Below are 21,184 nucleotides of genomic sequence, written 5' to 3' on the forward strand. Positions count from 1 at the left end.
CCATGCAGAGCAGGATTCAAAAGCACAGGATTCTTTCTATATGCAGGGGCAGGGCAAGCATTGGGCGAACAGGTTCAAAGAATCCGGGCTGCCGCCAATCAGGGGCCGCACCTCATGGCCCCGACATGCCCCCCGCATCTGACGTCAGACACGGGGTGTGCTGGTTTAGCGGCTGCATGGGAAGAGCTGCTTCTGGCCTTGCTCTGAACAGAGCCACGCCAACGCTGCATTGGATTGCCAACGCTGCATTGGCTTGTGTTCGCAGCATGGCCAGAAGCAGCTCTCCCCTGACTTTAAGGCAGAGAAGAGCCGCTCCTGCCTGTGCTGCGAATGCAGCACCAGCCAGGCTCTAACTGCCAAACTGAGCCACACAGCTCCATTCAGGAGCCTGACCACGCCCCCTGCAGCTGACATCAGACGCAGGAGCGGGGTGAGAGGGGCTGCCGCATCGCGGCTAGGCGTGAGCTGCTCACATCCTGGATCCGCACCTGCCTATGTGATAACGATGGCTAATCCTGCTTACAAGTGGAACACTCCGTCATGAAAGTACTTGGCCTTGAGAAGCACATATGCAGGTGTGAGGTCTTACCGACCAGCCCGGTTGAAAATTCCATCCAAGCCCCGGAGATGGGTCTCTCAGTAACATCCATCTCGGTCCTGGTGGACGCCACAGACCCAAATTTTAAGCACCCCATTAAGAGCCTTGTCTTTCCCTAACACAAGCCCTCCCCACTCTATTTTGCTGACGATGCTCACCTGGCTAGCCAGGAATCACCTTAATCCCTAGGTGCCCTATCCCAGAGTTCCCTGCAGAAGCTAATTTGCATCCACCACAATGCCAGGTACAGCTGGGCCTGATCCACCTGAGAACAAAGAGTTCATCCATGATCCGCCTGCCCAAGACTACAAATAGAACTTGTGATTTTGAAAATCTCCATTTCCCAACTTCTTGGTATACTTTATAGTGACATTTCACTATCTAGACCTGATCCAAAGTTACAAATTAAGTTAATCTGAGACAACTCTTCCAGATAAATGACTAGCTGTTCCCCGACTGGCCGGTCAGCTGCAGAAGGGAAGGGTGCCCTAGCATTTGAATAATTTAAATTCCAAGTAATTTCAATTCTAGCTTCAAAAAGTAATTTTATCAAAATTGATTTGGTGTGGTTCTGTGTGCCCCGACACAGAAAATAGGTGTACTATGAGATAAGATATACAGGTCTCAGTAACTGAAACACATTTACTTTAGACAGACATACAAGGCCAAGACTTTTTGGTTTTATTTAAAAGGCAGACAACTAAGAGGTAACAGAATAAAGGTTTATAAAATTATTAACTATCTAGATACAGTGCAAAGAAATTACTTTCTCAAGCAAAAGAACTCAGGGTCATTCAATTAAATAGATTGCCAATAGGCTCAGAATAAAGAAAAGGAAACATGTTTCATCACATAATGCACACAAGAAGTTAATAATTAACTTCAAGAATACACTTTCTCAAGATGTGGACATGGAACTAGCTGAGACGACTTTCAAAAAAGGATTAGTCAAATTCAGCCAAACTAAATTTTTCAACAATCGTTAACTATGATGGCTATGATGGAAATCTGCATACTCAAAGGCAATTATGTACAGTGAGGGAAATAAGTATTTGATCCCCTGCTGATTTTGTCCGTTTGTCCTCTGACACAGAAATGACCAGGCTATAATTGGAATGGTAGGTTTATTGTAGCTGTGAGAGACAGAATAACAACAAACAAACCCTCAAAAGCCCAGTGCCCAAAAGTCAGCAATGGATTTGCATTGTAGTGAAGGAAATAAGTATTCGACCCCCTATCAACCAGCAAGATTTCTGGCTCCCAGGTGTCTTTTCACTATATGCAGGTAACGAGCTGAGATGAGGAACACCATCTGTAAGGGAGTGCTCCTAATCCCAGCTTGTTACAGCACCTGTATAAAAGACACCTGTCCATAGAAGCAAGCAATCACTCAGCTTCCAAACTCACCACCATGCCCAAGACCAAAGAGCTGTCGAAGGATGTCAGGGACAAGGTTGTAGACCTGCACAAGGCTGGACTGGGCTACAAGACTATCGCCAAGTAGCTTGGTGAGAAGGTGACTACAGTTGGCACGATAACTCGCAAATGGAAGAAACACAAAATAACTGTCAATCTCCCTCGGTCTGGGGCTCCATGCAAGATCTCACCTCGTGGAGTTGCAATGATCATGAGAATGGTGACAAAGCAGCCCAGAACTACACGGGGGGGAACTTGTCAATGATCTCAGGGCAGCTGGAACCATAGTCACCAAGAAAACAATTGGTAACACACTACGCCGTGAAGGACTGAAATCTTGCAGTGCCCGCAAGGTCCCCCTGCTCAAGGCAGCACATGTACAGGCCCGTCTGCAGTTTGCCAGTGCACATCTGAATGATCCAGAGGAGAACTGGGCGAAAGTGTTGTGGTCAGATGAGACCAAAATCCAGCTCTTTGGCATCAACTCAACTCGCCGTGTGTGGAGGAGGAGGAATGCTGCCTATGAGCCCAAGAACACCATCCCCACCGTCAAACATGGAGGTGGACACATTATGCTTTGGGGGTGTTTTTCTGCTAAGGGGACAGGACACCTTCACCGCATCGAAGGGACGATGGACGGGACCGTGTACCGTCAGATCTTGGGTGAGCACCTCCTTCCCTCAGCCAGGGCATTGAGAATGGGTCGTGGATGGGTATTCCAGCATCACAATGACCCAAAACACACAGCCAAGGCAACAAAGGAGTGGCTCAAGAAGAAGCACATGAAGGTCCTGGAGTGGCCCAGCTAGTCTCCAGACCTTAATCCCACAGAAAATCTGTGGAGGGAGCTGAAGGTTCGGGTTGCCAAACATCAGCCTCGAAACCTTTCTCACTTGGAGAGGATCTGCAAAGAGGAGTGGGACAACATCCCTCCTGGGTTGTGTGCAAACCTGGTGGCCAACTACAAGAAACGTCTGACCTCTGTGATTGCCAACAAGGGTTTTGCCACCAAGTACTAAAGCATCTTTTGTGAAGGGATCGAATACTTATTTCCCTCACTACAATGCAAATCCATTGCTGACTTTTGGGCACTGGGCTTTTGAGGGTTTGCTTGTTGTTATTCTGTCTCTCACAGCTACAATAAACCTACCATTCCAATTATAGCCTGGTCATTTCTGTGTCAGAGGGCAAACGGACAAAATCAGCAGGGGATCAAATACTTATTTCCCTCACTGTATGTGCAATCCTCTGATTACTAGAAGCTGGGACAATCAAAGGGATAGCTCTCTCTCTCATGTAAGATTTCATATGACATCTGGCTGGCCACCATCGACCAGCTTATTATTATTATTATTATTTCTTGTTTACACAGTCAGACAGGTGTTATTGACTGGTTTGTTTTATCCAGACATCGAGTCCTTCCCAAGGACCTGGGATGACTGTTGGTTATTATAGATATTGTTGCAAAATATAGGCTGTTCCCAGTAAACCTGCTTTTTGTAATTGGCTGATGGTGATTTCTGTGGCCCCTATGGTGTTGAGGTGCTCTTCAAGGTCTTTTGGAACTGCACCCAGGGCGCCAATTACCACTGGGAATATTTTGGTCTTCTTCTGCCACAGCCTTTCAATTTCAATTTGTAGATCTTTGTATTTGGTGATTTTTTCTATTTCTTTTTCTTCTATTCTGATATCCCCTGGTATTGCTATGTCGATTATTTTAACTTGTTTTTCTTTCTTCTCGACTACAGTTATATATGGTGTATTGTGTGGCAGATGTTTGTCTGTTTGTAGTTGGAAGTCCCATAATATTTTTACATCTTCATTTTCTTCAACTTTTTCAATTTTATGGTCCCACCAATTCTTGGCTACAGGTAGCTTGTATTTTTTGCAGATGTTCCAGTGTATCATCCCTACTACCTTGTCATGCCTTGGTTTGTAGTCAGTCTGTGTGATCTTTTTACAACAGCTGATCACTGGTTCATCTGCTTCTTTACAAAGGCGGCACTTGCTGTTTGTTGTGGATTTTTCGACTTTTGCTCTTATTGCATTTGTTTTTAGTGCCTGTTCTTGCGCAGCCAGTATTAAACCCTCTGTTTCTTTCTTCAAGCAACCATTCTTAAGCCATTGCCAGGTCTTGGTGATGTCTGATTTTCCACTTATATTGTGCAAATATTGACCATGCAGGGACTTATTTTTCCATTTTTCTGCTCGGTTCTTGACTTGTTCTTTCTTGTAGGCCTGCTTTGTGTTGAATAGTTTTGCGTTATTAGCCATTTTAAGTGCATCTTCTTCACTGTCCTTGATATATTCTTCAAGGCCTCTTTTCTCCTCCTCTACTGTTTGATGGACTTGCAGTATTCCTCTTCCACCTGAGCTGCGAGGGAGGTAGAGCCTATCGACATCACTGCGGGGGTGCAGAGCATGATTGACGGTCATTCTTTTCCTGGTCTTACGATCTAGCGTCTCTAGCTCTGCCTGCGTCCAGTCTATTATTCCTGCAGTGTATCTGATAACAGGTATAGCCCAGGTGTTGATGGCTTGTATGGTGTTCCCACCATTGAGTTTGGACTTGAGGATTTTTCTAACTCTCCTGATGTATTCACTTCCAATTTTTCTTTTAACTTCAGTGTGTGAGATGTTATCAGCCTGGAGAATGCCCAAGTATTTGTAAGGTTCTTTCTCTTCCAGGTTCTTGATCTTGCTTCCATTGGGCAGTTCTATTCCTTCTGTTTTTCTTATTTTCCCTCTGTTCATTATTAATGCAGAACACTTGTCTAGTCCAAACTCCATTGCTATATCGCTACTGAATATACGGACAGTGTTTAACAGTGATTCGATTTCTGACTGGGACTTTCTATACAACTTCAGATCGTCCATGTACAGCAGATGGTTGATTTGACTTGATGTTTTAGATGTTTGGTATCCGAGGCCTGTTTTGTTTAGTATTTGTGAAAGTGGGGTCATGGCAATTATAAACAACAGAGGGGATAGTGAGTCCCCTTGGAAAATACCTCTTCTAATGCTAACCTGTTCAAGTGTCTCACCATTGATTGTTAACTGTGTGCTCCACATGCTCATTGCTTTTTTAATATAAATATCTGAATGTTTTTGCTGACACCAGTTGTTTCTAAGCATTTTAGTATCCATATGTGAGGCAATGAATCAAAGGCTTTCTTGTAGTCAATCCATGCAACACTTAGATTTGTTTTTCTTCTCTTGCAGTTTTCTAAAATCATTTTGTCAATCAGCAGCTGGTCTTATGTGCCTCTGGTTTTCAGACAATTTCCTTTCTGTTCAACTGGAAGCTGTTTGTTAGTTAATAAGTGTTGCATCACTTCATCTATTATTCCAGTTAATAATTTGAATATGATTGGCAGGCAGGTTATCGGTCTATAATTACTTGGAACTGCACCTTTTGCTGGGTCTTTCATGATGAGGAGTTTTCCCAGTTGTTAGCCATTGTTCAATATCACCTCCTTGCAAAATGTGATTGAACTGTTTTGATAGTTGTTTATGAAGGCTTGTTAGGTGTTTAAGCCAAAAGCCATGCAGTTCATCATCGCCTGGCGCAGTCCAATTTTTAATTTTCTTTGCTCTTTCACTTATTAATTCTGGTGTTATTAGATCTTGCATTTGTTGGTTACATTTTTTGACCTCTTTCATCCAGCCTGCTTTTTTATTATAATCTATTGGATTGTCCCATAATTTCCCCCAGAATTGCACTGTTTCTTCTTTATTTGGTGTTTCTACGTTTCTTGCAGTTTCTCCTTCTATACTTTGGTAGAAACGTCTCCGATTCGACTGGAATTGGAGATTCTGCCTGTGTTGTGTAATTCTGGCTTCATATCTGCTAATCTTCTTTGACACTGTCCAGCACTTCTCTAATTTTCCTTGAATCTAGGTGGTATTTTTGGATCAGATACTGTTTGGTGTTTTCATTCTTCAGCTTCTTGTCTTTCATATCTTTCAATTTACTAGCATCTGATCTAAGCCTGGAGATTTTATTTTCTAATCTAATCTAATCTTCCATTTAGGTGATGTACTGCTTTCTTTTTTGACAGGTCCACTGATCTTATATCCGAGCTCTTGTGTTGTTATTGTTGCTGCACTGTACATTAGTTGGTTTGTTTCTTGCAAATTATTGGTTGTTATTTCTGCAAGTGCAGCATTGACATCTTTTAATGCCTGAGCAAGTTGTTTTTTGGCAACTGTTTTTAGAGCTGGAAGTCGAATTATTATGTTTCCTATGTATCACATTTTGAGAGCATTTTCATTGTATTAATATCTATCATCTTAGATATTAATCTAATGATAATATTTAATGTAGTATAATATATAAAATATAGATACATGATGAACGGAGCAGAAAGTAGGTGGTTTAGTACTCAAGGTAAGTACTAAATTACTAACACATAGATTTTATGTTTTAGAGCTTTTGCTAAGGAGAAGACAAAGATGGCTCTATTAATATAGATCTATTAATATAGATAATATAGATAATAGCTAAATAGCATAATTTGTCAAGGGAGGAGCAACACAAGTTGGCAATGGACTGAATAAGCAAGTCAAAGAGAGAAAGGAGTCAAAAGGCTTCCCGCCTGTTCAACAGGGTAGATCGTCATTTGTTCATTTTCTTTATCAGTTGACAAGGAAAGGAGGGCTTTGGAGGAAAGAGAAATTCAGCCTTGGACTTATTTAGTTTGTGATGACGACAATACAGTCAAATGGAAATATACAGGCACTTGGAAATGTGTGATTGAATGGAGTGAGAAAATTCTGGGATGGAGAGATAGAACTGGATATTGTGTCTACATACAGGTGTAACTGAAAGCCATGGGATATGATGGTTACCTAGGGACAGCATGTATAAAGAAAATAGTGGAGAGCCAAAAACAGAATCTGAAGGATGCCAACAGAAATAGGGAAAAGCGAGGATGAGCTTCTCCATATGCAAACACTGAAAGAATTATTAGAAAGAGAACCAACTGAGGACAGAATCACAGATCTGAAGTAGCATGTTTTCAAGCTAGTGCTTAAAATGTTAAGAATGCTTTTGGTATTTTCAGATCCACTGTTCTTATATAAGTACATCCTCTTGCACATACCTGCGTTCGTAGAATTTCACTTTTCGACAACTGCATATCGCCAGTCAGCTCTTTCACTGTGATGCCTAGTGGCTCCAGCCGCTTGCTGAAGTAATTTGTCATTTCAGCTGCCAATGCCTTCATAGGAGCAACATAAACAATCTGCACCAAAAGGACACCAGTTTGATAAATGAGCATACAACATTGTTGGTTTCACAGCAGCTGATACAAATCACAATTTATTGTGAAATATGATCCCTAGCAGTTACAACAGAAAAAAAGTCCTAATAGTGGTATATGGAAAATAGTTATCTATGCTTGGTAAGTGTGCAGCCATTTAAAAGACAATAGATTTTGTTTATACAGGCTTATCATTTTGAAAATTGGTTCTGCATCAAAGCTAAATATATTTCCAAAGCTTTTCACTTGGGTAATAAGATTTTCAGAACAGAAAAAGGAATTACATACTAGCAATGAAGTAAATCAACAGGCTCTCTCTCTCTCTCTCTTTCTGTGACTTGGTGGAAAAAGCATTGTCCTTGAAAACTTCTTGAATCCACATAAATGTCTATAACATTATAATGGGTTTTTTCTTGCAAGTTATAAAGCTGTCCAGTGTTCATTAAATTCCTACCTTAAACTCATCCTTTTTGATAACTCCTTGCTGAACATGCTGACGAACTTCATGTAAGACAGTTAGCATAGCAATGTTAGTCTTTCCAGCCCCAGTGGGTGCGCAGATTAGCATATTCTCATTTGTGTTGTAGGCAGTTTCAAAAACTATTGACTGGATTCGATTTAACCTTTTCATTCCTTTAAAGGCAATTTGTCCAATCTGCAAGAAAAGTCCAGAAAAGCAGCACTGAAATAACTGATCAGAACAGTTACTGCTGACAATCAAAAGAATATATGATACAACATTGTAAGTGAAGGTAGAGTTTGTAATTGAGTAACATGTTTAAAAAATTTTAAACCATTAGTTTAAGAACATCTTGAATAATATTAACTTTCACTGTTATAAATAATCATTATCCTTCCTTTTCTATTCAGTCTGACTTTCTTCATGGAAAATATTTCTCCTTTCTAGAACATCTACATCATCTACATGTACATCAATAAGAGAGGAATCAGATGAATGTGCAATTAGGAATTTCTAGGTGAAAATAGTAATTTCACATTTATTCAATACCTCTCTCATTTTCTTGTTCCTTGATTTCATTATCTGCCAATTCTCGTTCCATTTCACTACTAGAACATATACTTCTTTCTAATATCCTCTTACCACACTTGAGACCATTCTTATTAATTTCAGTTGCAAAGATCATTGTCTATTCAAGTCAATCTAATCAAGTCAATCAATTCCCTACTGGCTACTCCCTCCACCTTGCATGGGGTACACATTTCATGCTGCTATCTTCATGTTTCTTCCTTGCCCTTCCAACTCCTTGACTAGAATCCAAAGATATAACTTTTGTTAGGAGAATACTACATGCAGTTCTGGTCACCCAATATCATAATGGCATGCAGCAGATATAGGTAACAAAAATGATCACAGGGACTTCGTCCTCTAGTGCATAGAGCTATCATGTGGGTAAATAAAAGTGTAGAATAGCATGGAGAATAGAAAGTAGCATATACACCTGATCTGTGTATCTCTAGGCGGTTTAAAACACAAATATAAACAAAGTAAAATTTAAAATAAAAACAATTTCACAAAATAAAAATAATCAAACAGTTAAAATTAATTTCAGTTAAGAATCTGAGAAAACAGGTGTGTCTTAAGGGACTTTTAAAAATCAATCAGATGGAGATGCTCTTTTCTTGACAGGAAGCATATTCCAAAGCCCTGGGGCAGCCACAGAAAAGGCCTAATTAGAAAAGGCCTAATCTTAAGTCACCAAATGAGCCGGTGGCAACCATAACTGGACCTCCCCAAATGATCTTAACAGGCAGCAAGGTTCATGACAAAGACGTACCCTGGACCCAAACTGTTGAGGGCTTTATAGATAATAACCAGCACTTTTTAGATAATAACCAGCACTTTTTAGATAATTTGGCAGCCAAACTGGTCTCTGGTTATTATGTACCAATTGTAGTTTCCCGACCATATACAAAGGCAGCCTCATGTAGAATGCATTACAGTAGTCAAGCCTGGAGGTTACCAGCATATTCATTACTGCTTTAAGGTAATTTACCTCTAGAAAGCGCTAATAAAAAGTGCTTCTGGCCACTGCCTCAACCTGAGAAACCAGAGAGTTTTGGATCAAGGAGCACTCCCAAGCTACATCCTTATCCTTTGGGGGAGAGAGTATAACCCCATCCAGAACAAGCAGATCTAAACCATCTCTTTGGTCCTGATTAGGGATGTGCAATTCGATTCAACCATGAACAGATTCAAGTCAAATCAGGGGTGATTTGGGCGTTGAGACACTGAATCACCCTCAAAATAGAGGGCCAGATTTGGGGTCAAGGAAAATCACCCCCGATTCTACCCAAATCAATTTGGGTGATTCATGCACAATTTTTCCGGGGAGAGCTGGTCTACCTATTGGGGTTGGTGGGTAGATCAGTCCTCCACTCTGGACTTAGTGCGTCTGCCTGCCTCAAATGACTGCTCTACCTAGGTATGCCAGTCCTCCAAGGAAGGCTGATGATGAGCTAAATCCAGAACGGAGGGCTGGTCTACCTGCCAACCCCAACTGGTAGATCAGCTCTCCTCAGAAGAACAGCACCATTTTGAGGCTCATTTTTATAGCTCTCCCCAGAAAAAATGACCTCAAAATGGCACTCAAATCACTTGAATTGATTTGAGTCATTCGAGGTTGATTCATCGAGGCACCCAGGCAAATCAGTTTTTTTCGATGAATCAATTAAAAAGTTTGTGTTTCAATTTGAGCTCAAATTGCAAAAATTGATTCATGCATATCCTTGGTCCCAACTCCCCCACAGTCAGTACCTACAGCTTATTTGGATTCAACTTCAGCTTGTTATCCCGCATCCAACCCATTACAGCCTCTAGACATTTAAGCGGTTATGCCATTTCCTGATGAGGTAGATATAGAGAAATAGATGTGGGTGTCATCAGCATATTGATAACAACCTATAGCAAACCTTCTGATGATCTCTCCCAGCAGTTTCATATAAAGGTTAAAGAGCATTGGAGACAGTATGGCATCTTGTGGAATTCTATACTTTAGTTCTCGCTTTGCAGAGCAACAGTCTCCAGTGACACTATCTGGAGTCTACTAGAGAGGTAGGAATGAAACCACTGTAAAACAGTGCCACAAAATCCTATCTCGCTCAGGCACCCAAGAAGGATACCATGGTCAATGGTATCGAAAGCCACCAAGAGATCCAAAAGGATCAGCAGAGTCACACTCCCTCTATCAAGACCTAGTTGGTGATCATGAGATTAGACTGACCAAGTCTGAACTCCACAACCCACATGAAAGCCGGTTCTGCAATATCTAGACAAAACTGCCTGGAGCTAAAAGGTCGCTCAATCACCTTGCCCAATCATGAAAGATTGGAAATTGGTCTGTACTTAGCTCACACTGAGGGATCCAATGCAGGTATCTTCAAGTGTGGTCTAATAATAGCCTCCTTAGGACAAGGGAGCATTCTGCCCTCCCTCAGAGAAGCATTAATAATATTTACCAGATGTAAAGTCTGAAGCAGTTTGTCCACTTCCTCAAAGTGACAAACTGAAAGTGAACCAATCTAATCTTAGAAGAGTTGTTGTTGGACACCCCTACAGCAGACTCTGCAATAACCGTGGAATCCAGTTCGGACCAAATAGAGATTTTATCTGCAAAAGAAGTCACTGAAGATGTCACAGTGAGTGACTGAGGGTTCTAAGTTCAAATTCAAGGAGGAGAGGCACATACTAGCCCCTCTCACAACCCTAGACACTCTGCTGGACATGAAGTTGTTGAAGAATTGCAGGCAGAAAGAAACATTGGTCCTACCTGTGAAGGGTTCTTTTTCGCAATGTCTGATTTTATCCATCAGAATGGGTTGTGTTCCGGATCATACCCCAGGAAGACAGGAAATGCAGCTCAATTTTGTAGGCAATATCCTGTAGGAAGGTAGGTGGAGCTCCCCTCCACTCCAGTTTCAGACTGTCAAGTCCTGCAATAGCATACACTAGAAAGCAGTGACAAACTGACAATAACAAGGCAGGGACAGAGTAATGTGTAGAGAAAAAACATTAACAGGTTTTAGTCAAGTTGGACAGGATAAGGTGATCTGTAACCCTGGGAGTTGCCGCCTCCCTCTACTGGGCCCTTACCCAGTGGAAGGGGATTTAAGATGGTAGAAGCAGTTCGTCCGTGGGCGGGCCGGATAAAATCAGACACTGTGAAAAATAACCCTTCACAGGTAGCACCAATGTTTCTTTTTCTGCAGTTGTCTGATTTTATCCATCAGAATGGGACATACCCAAGCTAGAGACAATGGCACTGGGGCAGGAGAGAGTGGACACTAGACCACTTGCTGAAGGACCATACGAGCCATGGCTGCCTGGTCCGCGTGAAAGGATGAGATTTTATAATGCTTGATGAAAGGAGAGATGGATGCCCAAGTGGCTGCCTTGCATATGACGTGGAGAGGGGCGTTGGCCAAGAAGGCTGCGGAGGTGCTGGCGCTGCACGTAGAGTGTGCTGTGATGCCTTCTGGAATGGGAAGGTTGAGTGTCTGGTAGACCAGACAGATAGTGGCCCTAATCCACTTGGCTAAGGTGACCCTAGATGCCTTCAGGCCCAAGGAGCTGGGGTGGAAAGAGATGAAAAAGGCATCTGACTTGCGATGAGGTTGAGTACGCTTCAGGTATATCTTGATAGCCCTGTGCACGTCTAGCGTATGCCATGCTTTTTCCTTATGGTGCGTGGGCCTAGGACAAAAGGAAGGCAGGACCACCTCCTGGGATCTGTGGAAGGTGGAATTGATTTTGGGAATGAATGTCAGGTCAAGGCATAAAATGACAGCTTCCTCTGAGAAGGTACAGAGATCCCTGTGAGCCGAGAGCGCTGGTAGTTCAGATACCCGTCTTGCTGAGGTAATGGTCACTAGGAACAAAACCTTGTATGAAAGAATCTTCAACGGAGTTGTGTTGAGTCGTTCGAATGGAGCGTGTGTGGGGACATTGAAGACTTTATTCAGGTCCCATGACGGGAATCTGTGGACAGGTGGGGGGGGTTAGGTTGTTGGCTCCCTTGAGGAACCAAATGAGGTGTGGATGAAGCATGGGGGAGCACCGGGAGTTGAGTGACAGAACCGATGCCAGTGCTGAAAGCTGTCTGCACAGGGTAGTGGGGCACGGTCCTAAATCAAAGCCTTCTTGTAGGAAGAAGAGAACCTCTGGAATCCCCGCTTAAGTAGTGGAGAGTTGTTTCCTGTGAGCCCATCTAGAGAAGGCCGCCCAGGTGTTCTGGTAAATGCGGCTGGTGGAGGGACATCTCAAGGCTAAGATGGTATTCTGGACTGCAGTAGAGTAACCCGCTTGTATTCGTTTGGCACGCTCAATTTCCAAGCATGAAGCTGGAGCCATTCCGGATCAGGATGCTGAAGGGGGCCCTGACTGAGCAGATCTCGTCGGAGAGGAAGAGGCCAAGAATCATGGATGGACAGGGAGATCAAGTCAGCAAACCATGGGCGCCTGGGCCATCATGGAGCTACAAGAATTATGTCCGCTCGCTTGAGTATCAACTTCTGTATTACTTTGGTGATGATGGCCGTTGGGGGGGGGGGAGGCATATGGAAGACCAGAGGGCCGGGGGGCTGCGAGAGCATCCGTGTTCTCGACAAGGTGGCAGTGAAACCTGGTGAAAAAGCACGGAAGGTGGTGATTCGACTACGATGCAAAGAGGTCCACGGAGGGCATCCCAAACACCTTGGTAATCTGTCGGAAGAGGTCTGATGACTGAGCGAGTCCGCTGTGAGGTTTGTTGCTCCACTGAGATGCTCGGCGGTGATGGAAGCCAGGTGAACTTGGGCCCAGTTGAACAGGAGGACTGCTTCCCACATCATTTGGATCTTGTGCCTCCTTGATTTGTGATGTAGGCTTTGCAGCCACGTTGTCTGTCTGGTCTAAAACGTGCTGGTCCCAAAGATGAGGGAGAAAGTAGATGAGTGCCAGGCGAATGGCTCGCAACTCCAGGATATTGATGTTTTTGAGGATTCGTTGGGCAACCAGGTGCCCTGTGCTGGATGAAGAGAGCAATGGGCTCCCCAGCTGGACAGGCTCGTGTCTGATGTGACAGTGATCCTTTGAGGGGGAACCAATGGGAAACCCCTGTGCACGGCCAGAAATATCCACCAGAAGAGTGAATGGAGGACTTCCGTGGGAAGAGAGAGTACTCTGTGCATCCTGGAAGTGATGAACTCCTGGAAGGGTTGTACTAGCCACTGGAGAGGTCATGAGTGCCCGAGTGCCCACGGGGTGCACTCCATGCAAGAGACCATGGATCCCATGAGTCGTGCTAGAGTGCTGAGGTTCGTCTGTGGTTCCGCCAGCAGGGGCCTGATCAGGTTCGCCAACTTGGCGATGCATTCCAGTGACAACGAAATTGTGCACTGGGCTGTGTTTAAGATGGCTCCGAGGTGTTGAAGGGACTTGCGAGGGCTCTAGATGACTCTTCCGCTTGTTGACAATGAACCCGTGCTGGTCCAGAAGGTTCAGGGACCTCTGCACGTCTCTTTGGGCTTGAACAAGGGACGGAGCTCTTATGAGTAAGTCATGAAGAGAGTGATGCATATGAAGGGCCTCTTCCCGCATCCTGGCTATAAGGGCCACCATGATCTTGGTGAAGGCCCTGGGGGCCGATGAGAGGCCCAAGGGCATAGCCGTGTACTGGTAGTATCTGTCTAAGATTTGAAAGCGAAGGAACTTGTGATGTGGTGGGTAGATGGGTACATGGAGGTAGGCCTCCAAGAGGTCTAAGGAGACCAAGGATTCCCCTTTACGAATGGCTTCCTTGATGGAGTGGAGGAACTCCATCCGGAAGGATCATTTCCTGAAGAAGCAGTTCAGGCACTTGAGGTCAAGTACCGCTCTCCATGACCCATCCAGAAAAATGAGGGAGTAGACCCCCTGCCCACGTTCGTCCAGGGGCACCAGTTTGATTGCGTGAATCTGTTCCAGATGTAGTAGAGCTTGAGACATCCGCCTCTTCTTCATCGGGTCCTTGGGAGTGGGAGTAAGGGTAAACCAGTCCAATGGTTGAACCGTGAACTACAAGCAGAGGCCTTCTACTATGGTGCTTAGCACCCACATAACTGAAGATGACTGGCTCCAAGCTGTTGAAAAGAAACAGAGCTAAGCCTCCGACGGGTAAGGAGTAATTGTTTGTGGATCTGTTGGGACCTGGCCTGAAGGGCTGTCTATTTGACTGGAATCTGCTGTTTCCTCGGAATCGCTGTTGGCTCTGTGGTCTCCAGGTGCCTCTGTATGCACTATTGAATGGGCGATAGTCCCTGGTGGAGTTGAAGGAAGAGCAGAAGCCAAACTGGTAGGGACAAAAATAGTTCTGGAAAGAGCGACCTGGCTGGGAGAACTCCCTGGGGGGGGCGGGGGTAGGCATTGTCTTCTTTTTATCCCTGGTATCAACCAGGACTTGGTCTAGCGACTCCCCAAACAGCTTGCCCCCGAGAAGGGCGAGGATGCCAGGTTAAGTTTTGACTTGTAATCCACCCTCCAATTTTTTAACCACAAGCATCTCCTAACCACCGCTCCGGCTGCCAAGGACCGAGAAGCATGCTGTATGCAGTCAAGGCTTGAGTCTACAGCAAAGGCGGCAGCCTTGGCAAGTTTGTTGATGCCCAGCCTAAGTTGTTTGTTTTCTGGGGGCACCAGCTGAATTAACTGCTTGGCCCACAGGACAGTGGCCCTGGAAAAAATGGAATTGGCCAAGGCTGCCCTAATTACTGTTGCCGCACTGTTGTGGACCCTTGGGAGTAGAAAATCGCATTTTTTTAAATCTTTCGGCACCTTCAATAGCTAGTTGCCGTCCTTGTTCATCAGGGTTCCCAAGACAAGTTGTTCCTCTGGGGCATCTAACTAAAGGGGAGACCAAAAGAGACAGGACATCTGGTAGAGCGTATAATTTCCTTGGGCATGGAATGGTTGGTTTGGCTGCGAAAGGCACCTTCCATTCCACCATCATGGTTTCTTTAAAGAGTGGGAAGGAAGGGGACTGAGGAAGAGGAGGAAGAAGTAGAGGGAAAGACTGCATGGTCGAGGCTGGGAATGGGAGTAGGGATGGCTTCGGGTGCAGTATCTTTAATAACCCAGGGTGCCTTGGCTAAGAGCACATCAAAGTCTGCCTGCTGAAAGAGCTCACCTGAGTGGCCAGTTCATCCTCTTGGGACAATTCACCTTCTTCAGTGGAGGAGGAAGAAGAGGAATTTTCAGATTGAGACGGCAGTGAATGGGATGGGGCAGAAGGGCCAGGGGGCAGTGGGATGGGAGGGAGAATATTGGGTGGGGGTGGAGGCTCTTGGGGGCTGGAAGAACCCGTTTCTTCTTGACAGGTGGCATTGTGAGCACTTCCTCTGAGGAAGAGGATAAAGGCATAGGGTCAATGGGCCGTTTGATCTTGCGTGACCTGGGGGCCTAGGCTGGAATTGGCCTTTTTCATTGGGAGAAATAACCCCGCTAGTGGGGCTAGAGCCCGGCAAAGATGAAAAAAATATAGGCTTATTATTCAGCTCACATTCTTGGGGGGGAGCTGGAGGTATGCAGGCCATTCCAGATCTGATAAATTTTTTGAGCCAAGACTCAAATTCTGGTGCTGGTTGCTTAAACTGAGTCTCCATTGAGGGAACAAGGGTTCAGTGGCAGTTGTAGTTGTGGTGCAGGGTTAACTGCAGTCTGTGCAGAACTCAGGCTGGTAAAGGTGGAGTTTGTAGAGTGGGATACAGTGGGGTTAGCCGGCAAGCTGGGATCCCCCTCCCCCAGTTTCCAATGCCAGAATTTGCAGGCATACACCAGTCGCCCGTCCCAATTTGTGCCTCCAAGGAGGCCCCTTGGGCTTGGACAAGGACAGGCGGAAGTCTCCTGGGCAGACGCTGCTGGCAAACCACCTGTAAAAATAGGCGTTCACTAAGGAGTGCCACTGGCAGTTTCGTTTTTCGTTTATGGTGTCTCTGCTTGTCTGAGGAGTCTTTAGGCTTATTTAAAGCTTTTCTGCCCTCCACTTTGCTGTGCTTGCTCTTCTTACAAGCCTTACGTGGGGGAGCCTCTGCCCCGATAGGTAAGGAAGTGATCCCTTGAGCAATGGAAGTCTCAGCAGAGGCGCTCAGCTGACCGGCAGTCAGTGGGAGAAGAGCCTGCTTAGAACTGTAGGAGCCTGATTCGCGGGGTTTTGGACTGGGGTGGCTTGGTTGGCTTCAGAGGGCATACCCTCTGAAAAGGAGGCGCCTAGAAGGTCCCCGGCATGAGGGGGATCCATGAAGATTGGAGGGTGGGGAATAAGCCAAGAAAAAACTCAACTGAAAATAAAGAGCCTGAATGCCGAATCAATGAACACAAAGAGTGGTTGGAATTTTAAAATAAACCAAAATCTCCCTTTCCGCCCTTGCACGTAAGAGGAGAAAACAAGAAGAAAAGAGCAAACAAGCCTGAAGAATAGCGAATTGCAGAGCCTTTCCAAGTGTGTGCTGCCTGGGGCGAGACAGGAATGAAACTGGAGTGGAGGGGAGCTCTGCCTACCTTCCTACAGGATATTGCCTACAAAACTGAGCTGCATTTCCTGTCTTCCTGGGGCATGATCCTGAACACAGCCCATTCTGATGGATAAATCAGACAACCACTTCTTTGCTGCCTACACTGCCAGAGCATACATGTTCAAATGTACTCTGTGTTATGATCTGCCGAATTCGTGCTGAGTGTTCCTCCACTTGTGTTCTACATCGCCACTTCATCTCTCGTAGTTCTTCCGAATACCATGGGCTAATTTTGAAGCAGGTCAGAGAACACACTTAGGAGCAATTGTGCCTACAGCTCTAGTGAGTTCATTATTCCATGTTTGCACCAGAGCATCAACAGAATCACTAGCAGAACCAACTCTAAACCCTTCCAAGTCTTCTTGGAATCTTACTGGATCCAATAAAGTTCTCTAGCAAAACAACCTAAAAGGTCCTTCACCTCTGCAGAGATGGGTTGTGGTTGCAAGTCCCACCTTAACCAGATGGTGGTCCATCAATGAGAATAGCAAGATGACAGGGGTTCCTACCCATGGAACACCACCCTGAAAGCAAAAGACCAAATCAGCCCAGAGAGCAGCTGGGATAGGCCCATAGTTGTTATCGTTGCTATGAACTCCTAAGCTGCTCATTACAACCCGGTCCCAAAATGAACATTGAAGTCCTCCACCATGGGCAACCCCAGTATACTGTTCCCTCTAAGGCGTGTGCACGTGCTCACAAGTTTTCTGATGTCCGCTCAGATAATTTTAGATCCCACTCAGGTTGAATTAGGAAGGTCCCATTCTGAATGCAAGTGTGCACAAAGAGCCTTGATACTGCTGCCCAGAACAAAACTCATTCCGAACAGAGATTAAAAAAATTATAAGGACCACTGCTCCAATGCCAATTCCGCAACCAGATCTGTCAGCTCAGTTAGGGACTCTGTTGGGCAGTGGAGTGATCGGTATATCAAAAGAAAATCCCAGTCTATTCTTGGTCCATAGACTTGGGTATACACATGCCATATAGGCCTATTCCCTGATAACGATCCTGGTAAGTGAGATGGTATTCTTATAGACCACAGGCACCCCACCTCCCTGCCCACATCCTCTTACCAGTGTTCCCTGTAACAGGGATTCCCATACGCCCTAAGCGGAAGCCATGAAAGTAGGCACATGGGCCAGGGGAGAGTATAACATCAGCCCCCATAGAGACCAGCTCTGACCTGTGAGGACTGTTGAGGCGTCCCTCCCCCAACCTTCCCAGGAGTACGGAAAAACCAGTGTGCCCTGAGGGGAAGGCAAAAAAAGATGCACCCAGGCCAGGGAGCACTTGTCAACCAACAGCCTGAGAAAACGTTTTATGAACATTCTGTAGTTTACTTCTTTTAATATTGTAAACTGCTTTGGGTACCTTTGTCAAGGCAGAGAGGTGGTATTAAAATGTAGGAAATAAATAATAATTTTGTTAACAACAACTCCCATCATCCCCAGCCACTGCAGCTGAGGATGCTAGGAATTGTGGTCAACAATATCTGGGAATCCCTTTTACAGGGAACACTGCCTCTTACCTGCTCCCCCGCAGAGTATCCCACCAGGAGAAGCTGGGACCAAACCGGACCACTGGCTTCTCCCTACTAGGTCTCGGTAATGCACACCAAGTCGGCTCCTTCATCCATAATCAAGTCACGGATTATCTGAGACTTATTTTTGGACTGACTTTATTACAGAGTAATAAAGTGAGATTCTGTGGGTAATTGGCACTGCTCTCCAAAGTTAAAGAGCTGGTAGGCCTACTGAAACAGCAATAACAGCCTGCTGAACTATCAGGGCCATATCTTTATCAATTCACAACCACCACTGGAAGAGCTGAGTCATTCCCTGCCTCACCATCTCCGCACAACCCAAGACACATACCTGTACCAGGCCCAACCAATTACTAGACAATAATACTGTGATCAGCAGGAATCCCAAACAATATGTTTGGCCCCAGCCCTCCGTCCCCAAAAGTTGTCCCCCTTTGGCAGTGCGTCACAGCAGTGGCTGCACCCCCGGCATTGCTCCCCTTTATAAAGGGCCAAAAGTTTAAAAGCCCAGAAGGTGTGGCTCTCACCCACTCTACCAGGCAAACCTGGCTCAGGTGCAAGATGTTACAGGAATTTAAAGTGAGCAAACACAACAGATAGCAGCCAAAGGATAAGAGTAAAGAAAACACAGTCAGAGTGTCTCTCCCAATCCAGAAGGGTGAATGAACAATTCCGTGGAAGATACTGCTACCAGCTATTGAGATGTCACTAGTATCAATTTTATTGTTAGCATAAATCCTTGGAAGATACAGATTTGAAGTACTACATCTCTGAACTACCTAACGGGTATTAACCATGTCCTGCCTCTGAGCTTCTCTAGGACATCTGGCTATCCACTGATAGAAGACAGAATGCTGTACTTGCCAGGTCATAACGACTCAGTCACTGCCATGCTGACTGAGCTCAGCATGGAAAGACTTGATTTATGCAAGTGCATGCATGTCATCTAAGATTATTTACAAGATGAACAGTAGTTTACACACACCTACTAGATAGTGGGACTCAGGAAGCACTCCTTTTGTTTTTAGTTCAGTTATCAGAAACACAGTCAAAGCAAGCTAAAGTATTTCCACTCCAGCATGATCAATTCATAAGTGTAAAACAAACAGTTTTTCAAGCGCAGAGCAACTGGTGTTAGCATGCTTTGAACAACTACAACAAAGAATGGTTACATCAGGGATAGAAGGAGAAAGTCACAGCAGTGAGCAATGGCAGATATTTCAAGAAGGGCTGACAGTCAAATCATTACTACTAAAAGATGACAAGAACAAGAATAAAAAGCTAAGGCAGAATGAGGAGATATCGGCGACCACTCCAAACACCTCCCTCAATAGTAGCACAAAGAAGAAAAAGGAGCCATAATTCATTTGAACAACTTACAGCATAGTATATTTGAGCAACCACATCTTGAGCAAGGCCAGGGAACTGAGGGGATCTGAACAGCTACTAGATGACTTGATTTCCAGCAGAGGGGCAATGGAGAGCAATGGTTCCCCCACCTGCCACTTTCTCCCACAATGCCACAAGTATGTACTGAAAATTGACTGGGGGAAAAGGGAATTCAGAGGGAAGATGTGTGCAGGGAAAGGGTCAAACACCTCAGCAGCAAAAGAGGCTTGAATGAGGACAATAAGAAAAAGCTGGATCTGCCTGCCTCAGCCTGGAAACCGGGCTACCTCAGGCTAGACATTTTTTTGCAGGCTAGTAACTTCTTTGGGCTTAGTTATAATGCTGACACATTATTTATGTTTTAGCAACTTTGAAATGTTCCCTTTAAAGGATTTTAAAAGGTACGGTAATATAACTCTCAGAAAGCTTGAAAGCTGGGAAAGCCCATCTCAAGTGATCTTAAGATCAGTGTGTGTCTTTAGCCCCATTCAGATGTTATTTTCAGCAGTGGCACTCACAGTTAAAGTAAAGTGAGCCGTCGAGTCGGTGTCGACTCCGGGCGACCACAGAGCCCCATGTCAAAACATGGGGAGGAAGTCCTGCTCTGGCACTGTCACTCCCTCCCATGGTTACAGCATCATTTGTGTGAAGAGAGACGCGCTGTAACCGTGATGGCCAGCACTTCCACGAGCGTCAGCTTGGATCACCCAAGGCTGCTACTCACCATGGTTACAGTCCTTCCCTCTTCACACAAGGAGTGCAACAACCATGAGCAGCTGGCTGCAGGGAGTGACAGAGCCAGGGCAGGACTTTGCATACATTTTCATACTATGCTACAGTTTAAGGCAATGCAATTTAAGCACTGCAGTACAAATACAGCTTGGATTGCAAATGTTTCCAGAACATGTACAGTTTAACAGTTGATGGTAAAGTAAATTCAACTAAACACAGACCACAAGCTTCTTGCTTTTTAAGACCAAAAATTGTCTTTCTTCAACCAAACACAAGCATCTTGAAGTCATTGCTCTCAAAAACCCAACAATACTATCTGGCAACTATGCATCAATAAGATATTGTTTCATTTCAGATTTAGAATCAACTATGACTGGTAAGGATGTAGCTTGGGATTAAACACCTTATGGTCATTAAACCATCTTCTCCAAAGTATTTTAAGAGTGAATGTTACACAGAATTGACTGTCTATGATTCTACTGCTGAACTACCATTTTAAAAAAAATCGGAGGATAACAACTAGCAGTATCATGCTCATTAATCAATACACAATTAAACTCTGTCACAAAAGGTTTTCCGCAGTCATAAAGGCTCAACCAAGCACACACGTTTCTGAAAGAAGAAACATGCATAACAATTTTCAAAGAAAATGAAATCCATATAAGGTGCCATTATAGTCTATATTTTGAGGTTTAT

General features: G+C 44.7%; 1 protein-coding gene across 2 annotated transcripts in view; it reads right to left on the reverse strand.

The window, feature by feature from the left end:
• Positions 1–21,184, reverse strand: part of ASCC3 (activating signal cointegrator 1 complex subunit 3) — a 362,371-nt gene that overhangs the window by 288,889 nt on the left and 52,298 nt on the right. For both annotated transcript variants that reach the window (XM_053266329.1, XM_053258340.1), the window contains exons 9-10: positions 7,733–7,933; positions 7,120–7,260 (exon numbers count right to left, since the gene is read on the reverse strand). In XM_053266329.1, the coding sequence (XP_053122304.1) occupies positions 7,120–7,260; positions 7,733–7,933 (342 nt within the window). The remainder of the gene's footprint in view (positions 1–7,119; positions 7,261–7,732; positions 7,934–21,184) is intronic.

This window comes from Hemicordylus capensis, chromosome 1, assembly GCF_027244095.1.
Source record: "Hemicordylus capensis ecotype Gifberg chromosome 1, rHemCap1.1.pri, whole genome shotgun sequence".
NCBI classification, from domain to species: domain Eukaryota; kingdom Metazoa; phylum Chordata; class Lepidosauria; order Squamata; family Cordylidae; genus Hemicordylus; species Hemicordylus capensis.